The sequence below is a fragment of the Elgaria multicarinata genome, chromosome 8 (assembly GCF_023053635.1).
Source record: "Elgaria multicarinata webbii isolate HBS135686 ecotype San Diego chromosome 8, rElgMul1.1.pri, whole genome shotgun sequence".
NCBI classification, from domain to species: domain Eukaryota; kingdom Metazoa; phylum Chordata; class Lepidosauria; order Squamata; family Anguidae; genus Elgaria; species Elgaria multicarinata.
In genome coordinates, this window is record NC_086178.1 from 80,451,866 (window position 1) to 80,465,739 (window position 13,874).

Below are 13,874 nucleotides of genomic sequence, written 5' to 3' on the forward strand. Positions count from 1 at the left end.
TTCTTTTGTTTGGCTGTTTAGATGGTTGTCTTTACAAAGCATGTTCCAAAATTTGAAAAAAAAAGAACCCCACTAAATTATGACATTCTGCACTATCACTGTATTGAAACAGGGTTTAGTGCCATAGCCAGTGCAATCAATCGGCAGTTCTATACCCATTTACCTGGGAATAAGCTTCATTGAGCTCAGTAGGGCTTTCTTCTGAGTAGACATGCATAGGATTGCACTCTTAGGCCAGATCTACACCAAGCAGGATATAGCACTATGAAAGTGGTATGAAAGCGGTATATGGAGGCAGGATCTACCCAACTGCTTTATAACAGTATTGAACGACACTGACAACTGCTGGAGCCCATTGACACATACCATATACCGCTTTCATACCACATTCATAGTGTTATATCCTGCTTGGTGTAGATGTGTCATGGGCCCCAACAGTTGTCAGTGCACTTCAGTACCACCATAAAGCAGTAGTGTAGATCCTGCCACTGTCTCCATTAATGAGAGATACACTGGAAGTAGCAAACGTTTGCCAAGGGTGGTGATGTTCCATGAGCACCTTAACCCTTTTAAGAAGGGAACCCTTTTAACAAAGGATGCAACCTCAGATCCTGATATAAAATCTTAGGTATGAGGAAGAACTGGTTAAGGCTGGCAAAAGAAATTTGAGTTGAAGGGGAAAGGAAGTATCCTGTCCTGTAACCTGCGCTTTATTGACAAAATTGTGGTTTGTTTTTAAACTCTTGGTGATTTTGTTAGTTTGGTTTGTTCGTTGCCTTTGTTTTTATCTTATTTTGTACTGTGTTAATTTCATGTAAGCAGCCTTGCGTACTTTTGTAGAATGGTGGGGTATAAATGAAACAATAGTCATGCATGTCGCAGAGGAGGCTGCAAGCTTAGTGTGAGACCCTTCTTAGGAGGAATGATGAAAGCCAGCCCCAAGGTCCACATGGCCCCAAAGTGTTGCATTGATTCTCTCAGCTTTTAAATGACACCTTGCTAGGGAAAATTAGGTGAGGGTCCTCAAACCTCTGGCTGATAACAGTCTTATCCTTATGGATATAGATACCTCACTTTAAAATTCATCATTGTGTCCCATAAGAATATATACAAGGCATCGTAGATTTTTTTTTCTCTTTGGAAAATAACCGGTTTGTTCAAACTGGCAGGAGTTATATATGAGAAAAGGGAACGGTGCTAATGCGTGCATATTAGATGAAAATGCACTAAGAGAGGTGGTTGGTTGGTAGCACTGCAGTCAGGTGCTACCGAAGGCAAAATGGGTGGGCCACAGGGAGGTAGCTAATCAGTTGTGCAGGTGGTTCAGGTATCTGCTTTTCACACAGATAATTAATGTGTACAAGTAGCTGCTAATTGCACATTTCAGGAATGATTTATGACAGAGCGGAGGGGAAAGAAGAACACAATCTAATTTCATTCGGAACCTCTGCCATTCATACAATGGTATCAGCACAGCTGTGAGTTGGGACATGATTAATGAACGGAGGTAAATACACAGGCATTATAAAGAGTCCTGTTTTTGATGGCATGCTTGTCAAAACCGAAAGTGGCATTTGCAACAATGGGCCAATAGCACTACAGATTCATTTGCACGTTGGACTCAACATCATTGGTGCTTCTGAAATAAAGCTTTTCATGTCCATCGGGGTGGTTCCTGGTTTAAAATATAAATGACTATTAACTTTTATGAGGAGGTTTTGGCTTATGAGTGCAAGATTAGATTATGTACTTTTTTCTTTTTTCTTGCTTTGTGACCCTCTTCATGGAAACAGATTTGTCAAGGGGACACACATATGTTTATTTGGTGCATTAAAAGTGGTTTAATATTTGTCCTTGGCGTTGTATCTTGATAGCTGCTTGGAAATATTGCTTTAATATATAGATACAAGTATAAAAATCAGGTCTTCCTTCTTTTGTTCTCTAACCCAGGCTTCCCCAAAATAGCTGAATTGGAATATTTCTTGCTTTCGTGGACAGAGAATTCTTGTTTTGCACATCTTTGTATGATTATTTTTTTGTAGGTAGATTTAAGATGGCAGCTTTGGTTCTTGTTGTCCTGTATTTATTGTAACATCTTTGCCAGGCTAAAGATCGCAACAACTAGTATTTCCACCTGAGTATATTTTATAGATTAATTATCATCTTAATTTGCTATTTATATTTAAACAACTCATCAGTTTTACTTCAAAAAAGGTAGATAGTGCCTTTTAAAAATTTAAACTGATATTTAAAAAGAGCAAAGATGAGTCTTAAATGGTAACACTGGCATAACAGCAAAGTTGAACATTTTGAGAATATTCCTAAAAGATAATCTTGGTGTTTTAAATGCTAATCGCTGTGTTTTTCTCAGTATAGTATGAACACATTCCCAATATTCCCAATCAATCTTCCTTTTTCCTTTCTTTTCATTTGTTTTAAAGTTTACAAACCATCTTTTCCATTAAAAAAAAAACCCTGCCCAAAACAGTGTACAATAAAATAACATAGCATTAACAAAATCCTGAACATTATTGCAGCATAAATATTGTAACTTAAAATGTTCTTCAACTAGTATTGTTTTTGAGCAACAACAAAAAGATATAATTATTTTAATATATGTGTGTGTTTTTTCCCCTGTTAGCTTTTGGAATTTGACAAAGAGCTGTCAGTCTTTAAAGACAAATTATATGAACTGGACATTTCATTTCCTCCCAGGTAAGATATGTATACAAGTGGCTTATTGAATTAACATCCTAGCTCTACGCACACTTGAAAATCTAGTAAATGAAAACTACAGTGTTGGTCAATGTAATATTACTGTTACTAGGGAAATGAAAAGAAGTACCTCCAATCCAAGATTTCAACTTTCTCTGGATTGGAGTCATAATGTATTATAATGTATTTTATGGGTATTGTTAAGGCTGCAATCCTATACCTGCTTAAACGGGAATAAGCCCCACTCAACTGAGTGGGACTTAATTCTGAGTAGACATGTATAGGATTACACTGTAAAAGTATTATAGTGCTTCTTTCTGTAACTTTGCTTACTAGTATAGATTTTGGCATGTGAACCTTGCACAAATTCCTAATATATTATGTAGCAACTGCTTAGAAAACATTAGATACCAATACCAAATATGTTGTGTCAAGGAGAAAAACAATAGCAGAAAAATAAAAATAAAAAAAATAAAATCATGTATTGCACTAAATCTTGAAGATTAAACTATAGAAGGCTACAATGAACAAACAGAGGGCCTTTTTGGTGGTGGCACTCCAGCAGTGGAAAGCCCTCCCCAGAGAGGCTTGTCTGACATTTGTTTTATACTCTTTACAGCCCCAGTTGAAGAGCTTTTTATTTTCCTAGTGATATTTTAGTACTTTTAGATCTGCTGTATAAATGTTTTGCCGCTGGTTGTTTGAAATACACTTTCTGATTGTTTTATTCTGTTTTGATTTTTCACTTGTTTTAATGCTTATGGTTTTAAATTGTATCCTTAACTGCCTTGAATGCCATATTTTGGTAGGAAGACAGGTTATAGATCAAGTACATAAATAAGCCACCCTGAGAGTGTCAGTTGTTGGGTGGTATGAAAAGAGTGTGTGTTAAGTAAGTAAGTAAATTTAAAAAATGAAATGGTTGGTGTTATAATTATTGCCCAATCAGAGTTCATAGGGGAAGATGTAATGCTACTACTACAATATTTCAGTTTTTGCATTACTAGTAATAGTTTAGCAATAATCCATGGTTATCAAAATAACAATTTTACCTTAAGCACTTTCTGTGACCACATTTCTGTCTATCAACCTCCCTTCCATTGCTCAAAATTTTCCTAACAACTTCTAATAAGAGGAGATTTTTGCCAAGACTGGTTAATTCAATTCCTGTATAACATAGTTTTTCAATAGAATTGGAGTTTAGAGTAGGAACTCCATTAACAAAGACAATATAATTTTTACGAATGACAGCTTTACTTTTTAAAATTTTCCATTTTAAAAAAATTGTTGTTCATTACAAAGTAGTGCATACAGTGAGTGAGCATCTCAGATGGACACAAAAAGGGGAGAGAAGCCTCAGGATGATGTAGAAAAGTTTATTGTAACAATAAATTGCCTTGTGGTGATTAGCTAGTCACCATCACAAGACAATTCGTTGGTAATAATTTCTGCAAACATTATAACAACCCCTTGAAGAAGCCCTTAACAAAAAAACAGAGGATGAAACACGGTGGGCATCCTCAGACTTCTCTCCCCTTTTTGTGTTCATTACAAAGTAGTCACAAACATAGGATCATTAGCTGGCGCACAGAAGAAAAGATGTGAAAAAGCTTTAGAGTTCTTACAATCTCATAGCTGGCTGTACTAATAATGATATCAATGCAGTATTTTGAACCAGCCTTTAATGATAAAAATAATTAAACCTGGTACATCAGTAAAAGTCTTAACTATGTTTAAGGGCAGTGGGTGGATCTGCACCATGGACAGGGTACAATCTCACATCCTGATCCCTCAATTGTTAGCAGTATATTTGTTTTGGAGAAGATGAGAAGAAATGGAAATTAAAGGATAACAGAAGCTTTTGGGGTCTACTGTCAGATTTTTTATTTTGCTTATTCAGAAAAAATATATCCTCTGTATAAAAATTAGCATCCATCTATATGGATGTCTCGAGGGACACTCTATTTTACAAACTCATAAATAAATAAGTTTACAAAGTTCATAAATAAATAAAGCTGTGGTCCAGGCTGTAAATGGTTGGATTCTTAAAATTGGTCCCATCAAGAGATAAGACCTTCTGAGATTCAGAGAACACATGCTTAGGCATAGCAATGCATATTGGTATGTGCATTTACAAATTCTACATAAAATCCACAAGAGAGGTGGTAACATTAAGGTGCAAAACCTCTTACTCTGACACCTTGAAATCATGTTTGGATGGAGCCACTAGAAGACCAAGGGGGGAATTGTTTTGAGAGCTGCATCTGGCTTATGGGGCACAAGTTCACAATTCGAGGTCCCTGTTAATATTATGTCATGTAGTAAATCAGCTGAACTACCCAGCATTTAAGTAGTTCAGTACTGGAGATTAGTATATGTACTGTTTTACATATATAATAACATAAGATCAGGAATTAGCATTAGTTTTCATTGCTATCTACTGAAAGATGAGTTTAATCCTTCCAAAGCATAGTTTTGAGGTGTATTCCTAATTTTAGTATGATATTATCTCTGTTAGTGAAAACATGCAAGTAAATAAATTTCACAAAGCTGTTTTCCTTTCCATAAGTACAGTACTTTACTTACTCTTCCAAAACTAAGTCTGCTTTAGTGAAGGACCGCTTAGGGAAGAGTATACAAGGACCCTTCTACTTTTCACACTCAGGAGATAGGCTACTTTAAAAACTTGGTGTATCTTCCCTCCACACTCTGGGACTTCTTCCACCCTCGTGCACAGAACATATACTTCTAGACAGACACATTCTAGACTCTTTGCTTGCCATATTTCAAGTCTATGACTCTCCTCCTCCTTCCCAAACTGCTGATTCCTGTAATTTTCTTCCCTTTACTTACCCCTTCCTAGAATTCTTGCCTCCATATATGCCTCTATCTCTCCATTCCTCCCATATGGGTCCTACCATGCTAATTCCCAAGTCACCAGCCTTCACCAACTTGACATCCTCCAGATGTGTTTGAACTATAATTCCCAGGATCCCCCAGCAGCCAGTTGTGCTGGCAGATGCTGGGTATTGTAGTCCAACACATCTGGAGGATACCAGTTTGGGGAAAGCTGCAATATACACACAACCTCATTTTCATCATCTGCCTTGCAGTGAAAAACCACCCTTAAAATAAGAGCCATCTACACTGGAAGAAAGCATATGGATATTGCATCTCAAGAGAGAGAGCTCTGACTGTTCAAAAATATATACTGACAAATGTGTACATTCTGTGCTTGTTTAGAGTATTGTGACAGGAGAAGAACGCACACAATCAGATTTCTGAGCAATAATTAAATGCATATATATGGCTTGAGTTTGTATATAGTTGTTTGCATTTGTAGAGCCTTGTTGTTCAAGGGAAAAATGAAGGCTGCAAACCTTTTAAAGATTATCCCTACTAATCTTTAAACATACTTGCTCTTTGCCTCCAGAAACCCTTCTGAAGTTGAAGGCAGGCTACTTAAAGTTTGTTTGGACAGATTCCAAAGAGTTTTTAGTATAGACAGAGTCCCAAAAATATGAATTAACTTTAAAAATCATGAACAGGAACTAATATATACATCATCAGTAAAAAGGAGGAGTTATGTACTAAACTGTAGTGAGAGAATCTAGGCTGGCAGTTGTTGTAAAATACATTTTGGGATGCAGAGGAAAGTTTATTTATTTATTTATTTGTTACATTTATATACCGCCCCATAGCTGAAGCTCTCTGGGCGGTTTACAAAAGTTAAAAACAGTAAACATTTATTTATTTATTTATTTATTTATTACATTTTTATACCGCCCAATAGCCGAAGCTCTCTGGGCGGTTCACAAAAATTAAAACCATAATAAAACAACCAACATGTTAAAAGCACAATTTCAAAATACAGTATAAAAAGCACAACCAGGATAAAACCACACAGCAAAATTGATATAAGATTAAAATACAGAGTTAGAACAGTAAAATTTAAATTTAAGTTAAAATTAAGTGTTAAGTTATGTCGAGCACTCTGAAAGCTCCAAAACTGCTACCATTGCTTTAGGTTTCAAAGCATTTATTATACAGGGTCAATATGGTGTGCCTATAGGTATCGCAAACAAACCCTTTGTTCACTGTAACAGAAGGAAGAAGAGGGACCTAAAGACACTTAATAGTTTAATGTTTGAATTTAAAAATAAGCCAAATTAGATGTACATTTGCTACATGGTTTGGCCTTGTGTGGCTGATTTCAAGACAAAACATAGCAGGCACTGGACCCTGTCATGGAAGAAAGGGGCTTTTAACCTTTGACCTCACTACAGTCTCAATTAGAACCCCGTGCCTGAAATTCACAATGGGAAGAAAACTCCCATTGGCTCCAATGGAAGTTTTCCTTCCATTGCAAATAGCAGTTGGGGGTGGGGGAGAGTTAAAGCCCATCTCCTCCCACACCACAGTACTGAACTAACTCGCCGTGCCATGCCAGCTATTTGTTTTAATAAAACACCCACACAAACCTCATGATAAATGTCACATGTACTTTGACCCTAAGGCATTTCAAATGCCATATTAAAGCACAGGTTTCAAATTTGCTTCATATAGCAAAACTGGTTTTATCTTTTAGTTTTAATCATCATCATAATCATCATCATCAATTCAATTATAAAAAATTAATGGGGAAACTTGCTATTCCAAATTTATCCCTTTTTTGTATATTCGTCTTTTTAAACAAGGTACTGTATTTTTGTTCTGTCCGTTTTGATTTTCTTAAACAATGGAAATTATCTTATGAGAGCATATTCTGTGCAAACACCACTGAAATCTTACACTTCAATGCCTAAATCACAATATTCAATAAACAAGTATGACACAGATAATAGTTACAATTGTTACCATTCAGAAATTGGATATCATTGGCACAATCCAATAAGCACTGTTCTGGACAGAACTTCCCAATACTTTTATATGGGAATTCATCAGATTGTGTCCTGTCTGCTGCAGAAAATTAATTCTTTGGGTATTTTTTGTGGAATGCACCAGCTCTATGCATATAGCACACTATAGTCTGGATTATGGATTATGTAGTCTGATTGATAAGGGACTAGTGGATGGATGGTCCTGCCTATGCAAAGGGGGTTAGGCAGAATGACTTTTGGTTACTTTTAAATCTATGTCCTGCTGCTAGCCAAATAAATGAAATACTAAACAAAGCAAAACCCAAAAAGACTCAAGAAGGGAATTTACCTTTTAAATGTTTTAGGATAGAATCCTCTTCTTGTTTAGACAGAAAAAAGTCCCACAACTCCCAGCATTCCTCAGCCACCTATGCTTGCTAGCAAATTCTTGGGAGCTTTGGTTGTTGGGTGGTATAAAAATGCAAATAATAATAATAATAATAATAATAATAATAATAATAATAATAATAATAGTAGTAGTAGTAGTAGTAGTAGTAGTAGTAGTAGAAGAAGAAGAAGAAGAAGAAGAAGAAGAAGAAGAAGAAGAGTTGTAGGTCTTTTTTTCCTCTAAACATGCATAGGATTACTCCTTAATGTAGCCAGGAGCAAGGAAGGTTTAAAAAATGATCAAGTATAGTTTTCAATAACAAATGGGTTTGTCCTACTAATTATTCAACTATTGTTGTTTATTTGGAACATTAATAGGGCACTTTTCCATTTGCTCAAAGCAGTTTATGAAGGATGAGTAGTCCAATATATAAACCAACAAGATGAAAACGCTGAAACAGAATAATTTAGAACTCAAACGAACAAAACAAAATAATTGATGCTATAAGAGATTGTTAGGAAATTTTAAGATTTCTGTAACCGCAAGGTTACAGACTTATTCTAGACTTGTTATGCTTTCTTAGAGCATGTTTTGTCTCACTGGCCTCATTTGGATGTAACGCTAAACCATGGCTTAGTGTTACAAGAACACTTCAGGCTCATGCGCTCCTTCCCTACCCACTCTTCCAGTGCAGCCACAAGGAGGTGTTTGGAAACTTTCACTTCCATTTTAGGTTAGCTACAGCTTCTCATGTCTTCTGGACCTGGACAGATTGTAATTGATCTTAATTATTGCTGGTTGAAACAAGCCAACTTCAAACCATAGGTTATGAAACTGGCTTGTTTCAATTAACCATGGTTAAGTTTAATCTCAGTTTACAGTTTGGACAACATACTCAACGGCAGTTAATCTAAAACAGAAGTGGAAGTTCCTGATCTCCTCTTTGCCAAAGGATGAGTTGGGAGGGAGTTGCATGAGCTCAGAGGTTGGTTTATATTCATTCCCCCCCCCAATCCTTGTTTTCATTTATCAAAAGAACAGAACAGAACATGAAACTTTGTGAGCCGATTCATATGACCCAAAAATAGTCATAGGCTCAGGGCCATTGCAAAATCTGTTACAACTATCCATATGACAAAGTATATTCTTTGACACTCCATCACATGCCCAGGTCAATGTGGAGCCTATATGAAAAGTATGCAAAAATACTTCAGTTCCTTATTGGTTCTGATCCTGGTAATAGATTTAACAATCATTTCACCGTTTCATCACTGTGGATTTTTCTGAAGTAGTTGTTGCATGCTGTGGGTTATTTTTTGTTCCTGCTGATATGTGAGTCGCCCTGTGTCTTCAGGGCTCTAAATTTTCTAAAGGGCTAACAATTCAATGACCGTTTAAATTAGTTTGTCTTCGCTAAGTTTCTTATACTAGGTTAAGTGACTAATAACTTCACAATATGCTGTTATATTTATTTAAAGAGATAAACAGACTTGTACAAAGAAACCTCATTCTGCTATTTTTATATGACTTTTGCACAGCCGGTTCTCATTTTCCCTTCTTAAAAGTTTATAGTTGCACTTTTATGGTAGTTAGGTGTATGTACAGATTTGATGCGATCCAGCACCCAAGAATCCAGAAACAATGGCCGGAGTGCTAGAAGATTCTCAGTCTCCCCATTCAGAAAAAGTAGCGCTTGCATGTCCTTGCAGCTTAAAACATACTCTGAAGAAAGTTGCATTTTCCCTGCCTTATGTTTAGGTTTAAAGAATGTGATACAAGCTGTAAATTCATATCACTTACACTCAAGAAGTCATCAGTCAGGTCAGGCATGACAACTTTGAACGCTGCACACCCTTGTGATGAATTTGGCTTTCCCGTGTTAGTGGTGGTCCCTGGAGCCAGGGAGGCATGACACTGCTGTGATGAAGTGCCAGTGGTCTGACAAGAAGAGTCAAGATGACTTGTTTAGGTACAGTAGGGAGTAAATACGCTGGGACCTGATTTTATTTTATTTTTTAAGATAATGGTATGCCTAGACGTTTGACAAGAGGAGAGACAGGGAAAGAAACTTGCATTTTCTAAAGTGATTCAAAAAAGCAAACTTCCAGTGTTTGAGATTGTTTTTGTCTTTTTCCAAAGGGGGTTGGTTTGTGAGCTGTTGTTTAAGACTAATAACAGTTTTGACAGAGAGAGACAGCAATTCTCTCTCTCTCTCTCTCTCTCTCTCTCTCGCTCTCGCTCTCGCTCTCGCTCTCTCTCGCTCTCTCAGGGGAGGGAATATATGTGTTTTCAAGGAAATAAGGAATCCTTTTAATATAACCCATCAGAATTTATTGTAGTATTTATAAAAGATGTATAAGTTATTATAAGCATGATGTAGCCAATGCTAAACACTTAGAAGACCCACTGGTTTTAAAATGAGAGTTCAGCATGTGCTTAGATCTCTCCCATTGAGGTCAATGGGACATTAAAATGTTCAGGTTTGCCTGGATTGTAGTGTACACATTTGGATGCTGTATTTTAAATGTAAAAATGTTGTTAAAACCACCTTTGGGGGCTTTTTTGTAGGGCCAAAACATGCTATTGAAACAAATAAAAGGAAGGAATTGATGATTTCCCCAAACTAACAGAATGACCAACATTACAAGAGTGGGAATCTGTATTTTTCAGGAACCAACACAAGTTTTTAGTATGTGTGTCCGTGCAGAGCAGCAGTATTTCTCAAAATTGTAGTGCGTTTGACATGTTTTGGTAAAAAGAAAAAAAATCTTCAGTTTTCTTGTCTCTGCCTAGAATCCCCACCATGCTTATGATAATAAATGCTATGCTCATGAGCAGCAACTGTGCTCTACCATGGCCCAGTTTCAAAAATGGCTGCTACCAGCAGTAAATCCCCAGAAATCAGTGCTCACTCTATAATATATATTTTATGCTTCCCGGCAATATTATTATTACAGCATATTTGTATAGGTTTGTCTCACCTATGAATCCTAAAGTGATGGTTCTTTTATAGTGTACTTTCCTTCTCTATGATTAATACAAACCCCTTACTAACATGTTTAACCCTTGTTTTCCAGACAAATGAGTAGTCAAGAATCATTAAAAGGGATCAGGAATGGAGTGTGTAGCTGGATGTCAGTTTTTATGGAATGCTGTATTTAAATATTAGGGTTTGGGGGTGGCGGAAGATGCAGGACCATAGGCTTACATTTTAAAGTTCCATTTTAAAAAATGTGCTTGCGGTTTGCAGGAGGAAAAACAGATAATTCTTTAATGCGGGGAAGTCATATTGTTATTGCTGAAGAGAACTTGAAAGTGGCTTTGCTCTGCTGATGTCAGAAATTACATTTTCGTTGTTTAAATTAAAGCTAAGCTGTTGGATTTTGAGTTGTGTCTGAGTGCCTCTAATTCCTATCAAAATGCAGTTTTGGAATCAGAAACTTTGAAAAACTCTTGCCTTGCTCTTCAGTATTTGCTAAATCTAGGTAGTCACACTCTTGATCTGCAGTATTCTCTTCAAAGTTTGGTAACAAACCAAAAGCTGATGTCCTTCTCAGCAAGTTAACATACACCTAGGCTGGATCTACACTACTGCTTTAAAGCGTTTTATAACAGTTATAAAGCGCTTTAACTGCTTTAAAGCGCTATAAAACTGTTATAAAGCGCTTTAAAGCAATAGTGTAGATCCGGCCCTAGTGCGCTCTACAAATCAGTGCAATCATTTGAGAGGGTAACATTGACGCAACAAATTTCTTGAGCTAATATCCCACTGAACAAAATAGGGGCTGCCTCAAAATACATAGAACAAAATGCTACTATTATTGCTAAATAATAACAATAAATATGATGGGTGGGGGTGGTTGTACCAGACTGGCCAAAAAAATATTTTAAAATCTCTTTAAAAACTTACTTTTGTTTCAGCGTTGATAGTGACATATTTTTTAAAAAGAATCCTGAACATGACATAACAAATCACAGCAGAGAAATAAAATGTTTGGGTCCTTTTCAAATGTACTTGGGTTACCAAGTACAAGCAACTGAAGTTAAGCATTTTCAAGTTCCATTGAAATCAATGATCTTCTGTAACAATGGTTTCTTCTTAATTTCTAGCTTTTAAGACATAATTTGAATGTAATTGCTTCATTTAAAAAAAATAGGGAGTTAGTTCTGAGTTAAATTTTGGGATCAAGGAAACTGCTTTTTATATTAATAATGATACTCATCCTTTTTCTTTTTTTACTTTATAACATGGTAATTTGGAAGTTGTGTCATTTGTAGCTGTCTCATCAACACTTCTTATGGCAATATTTCATGGTCATTAATATGCGATCAGATAATTAAATTAGCACATGAAGTAACCCCTAAGCTAGTGGTCATTAGCGTCTACTTTTGCATCAGGAAAATGATCAAAACAATTTCTAAGCTTTTCAGTTTACCATCTCCAAACAACATGTTTAACTGTTTCTTCTTTGGCAGAGGAAAGTATTGTCAGTTGACAATACAAGCATACAGTTTGGTTTTTTAGATGGGGAGGGAATCTACACGTCGTACTGAAGGCGCCTGCGTGCGCCTCAGTGCGCCCTCAAAACGATGGTGTAGATGGAGAAAGAAGAGACGGAGGAAGAGGAGGAGGAGGAGGCTGGGGAACCGGCCGCGTCCTTGCCGCCGCTGCAACCGCCTCCCCGCCAGCCTCCTGCTGCCGGGGTAAGAGCCACCCGGGTCGGAGAGCTCGGCTTCTGCTTCCTCCGAGCTCTCCGACCTGGGTGGCTCTTACTCCGGCAGCAGGAGGCCGGCGGGGAGGCGGCGGCAAGGATGCGGCCGGTTCCCCAGCCTCCTCCGCCTCTTCCTCCGTCTCTTCTTTCTCCGTCTACACCATCGTTTTGAGGGCGCACTGGAGGCACATGCAGGCGCCTTCAGTACGACGTGTAGATTCCCTCTCAGTAACTGTTGGGTGATAGGAAGTTTTCATACCAATCAACACAAGAAGTGCCATGTTGGATCAGTCCAAGGATCTATCTAGTCCAGCACTCTGTTCACACAGTGGCCAACCAGCCATTGGCCAGGGACCAACAAAGCAGGACATGGTGCAACAGCACCCTCCCACCCATGTTCCCCAGCCACTGGTGCACAAAGGCTTACTGCCTCAGATACTGGAGGTAGCACATAACCATCAGAGCTAGTAGCCAATGATAGCCGCCTCCTCCAAGAATTTATCCAACCCCCTTTTAAAGCCATCCAAATTGGTGGCCATCACTACATCTTGTGGTAGTGAATTCTCCACACCATGCATAATTTTGTACACCAGTAGTGCATCTAGTTCAGCACAACCAGCCTAACTCTTATTCCTCTCCCAGCTAATTTGGATCTTTAATTTCACCCAAAGACTGAATCACAATTCTAGGAACACTTACACAAATGGCATTAAAAATGCATCTTAGTCTGGAACGCATCTTTTCTAAAGGTTACAAATTTACTTAAAGTCTTAAATAATATATAGAAGGCAGCAGAGAGCCATTGTTAATTTTTTTAAAAAAGTTCTAATCAATTTTGTTATTTATTTAGTTTTTCATATATGAGAAATTCCACATGTGCAAAATGCTATTATTTTAGGTGGCGATGGGAGGAATGCCTGCTACTTGTTCACAATGCACTTGCCCTCAAAGCAAGAGCCCTTCATTTCCCCATTTACACCCAACCCACATGTATTAGCAACCTTTTGGGCAAGCTCTTCCACAATTACCCGTTATTGTGAGGCATAGTGTTCCTTGTTTGTCATTTCTAGATACATTTTGTGGCTACATAGAAGAAAGAATATTACTTATTTATTTGCCTTATTTTTACCCCCACCCCCACCCTCTTCAGCCAAAACGTGCTATCAAAGAGGCTAACAGACATTAATAATGAGACAGTCC

At 37.4% G+C, this 13,874-nt stretch overlaps 1 protein-coding gene across 5 annotated transcripts in view; it reads left to right on the forward strand.

Moving 5' to 3' along the window:
- INPP5A (inositol polyphosphate-5-phosphatase A) overlaps positions 1-13,874 on the forward strand; it is a 290,804-nt gene that overhangs the window by 252,165 nt on the left and 24,765 nt on the right. For all 5 annotated transcript variants that reach the window (XM_063132848.1, XM_063132845.1, XM_063132849.1 and 2 more), the window contains exon 12: positions 2,642-2,715. In XM_063132848.1, the coding sequence (XP_062988918.1) occupies positions 2,642-2,715 (74 nt within the window). The remainder of the gene's footprint in view (positions 1-2,641; positions 2,716-13,874) is intronic.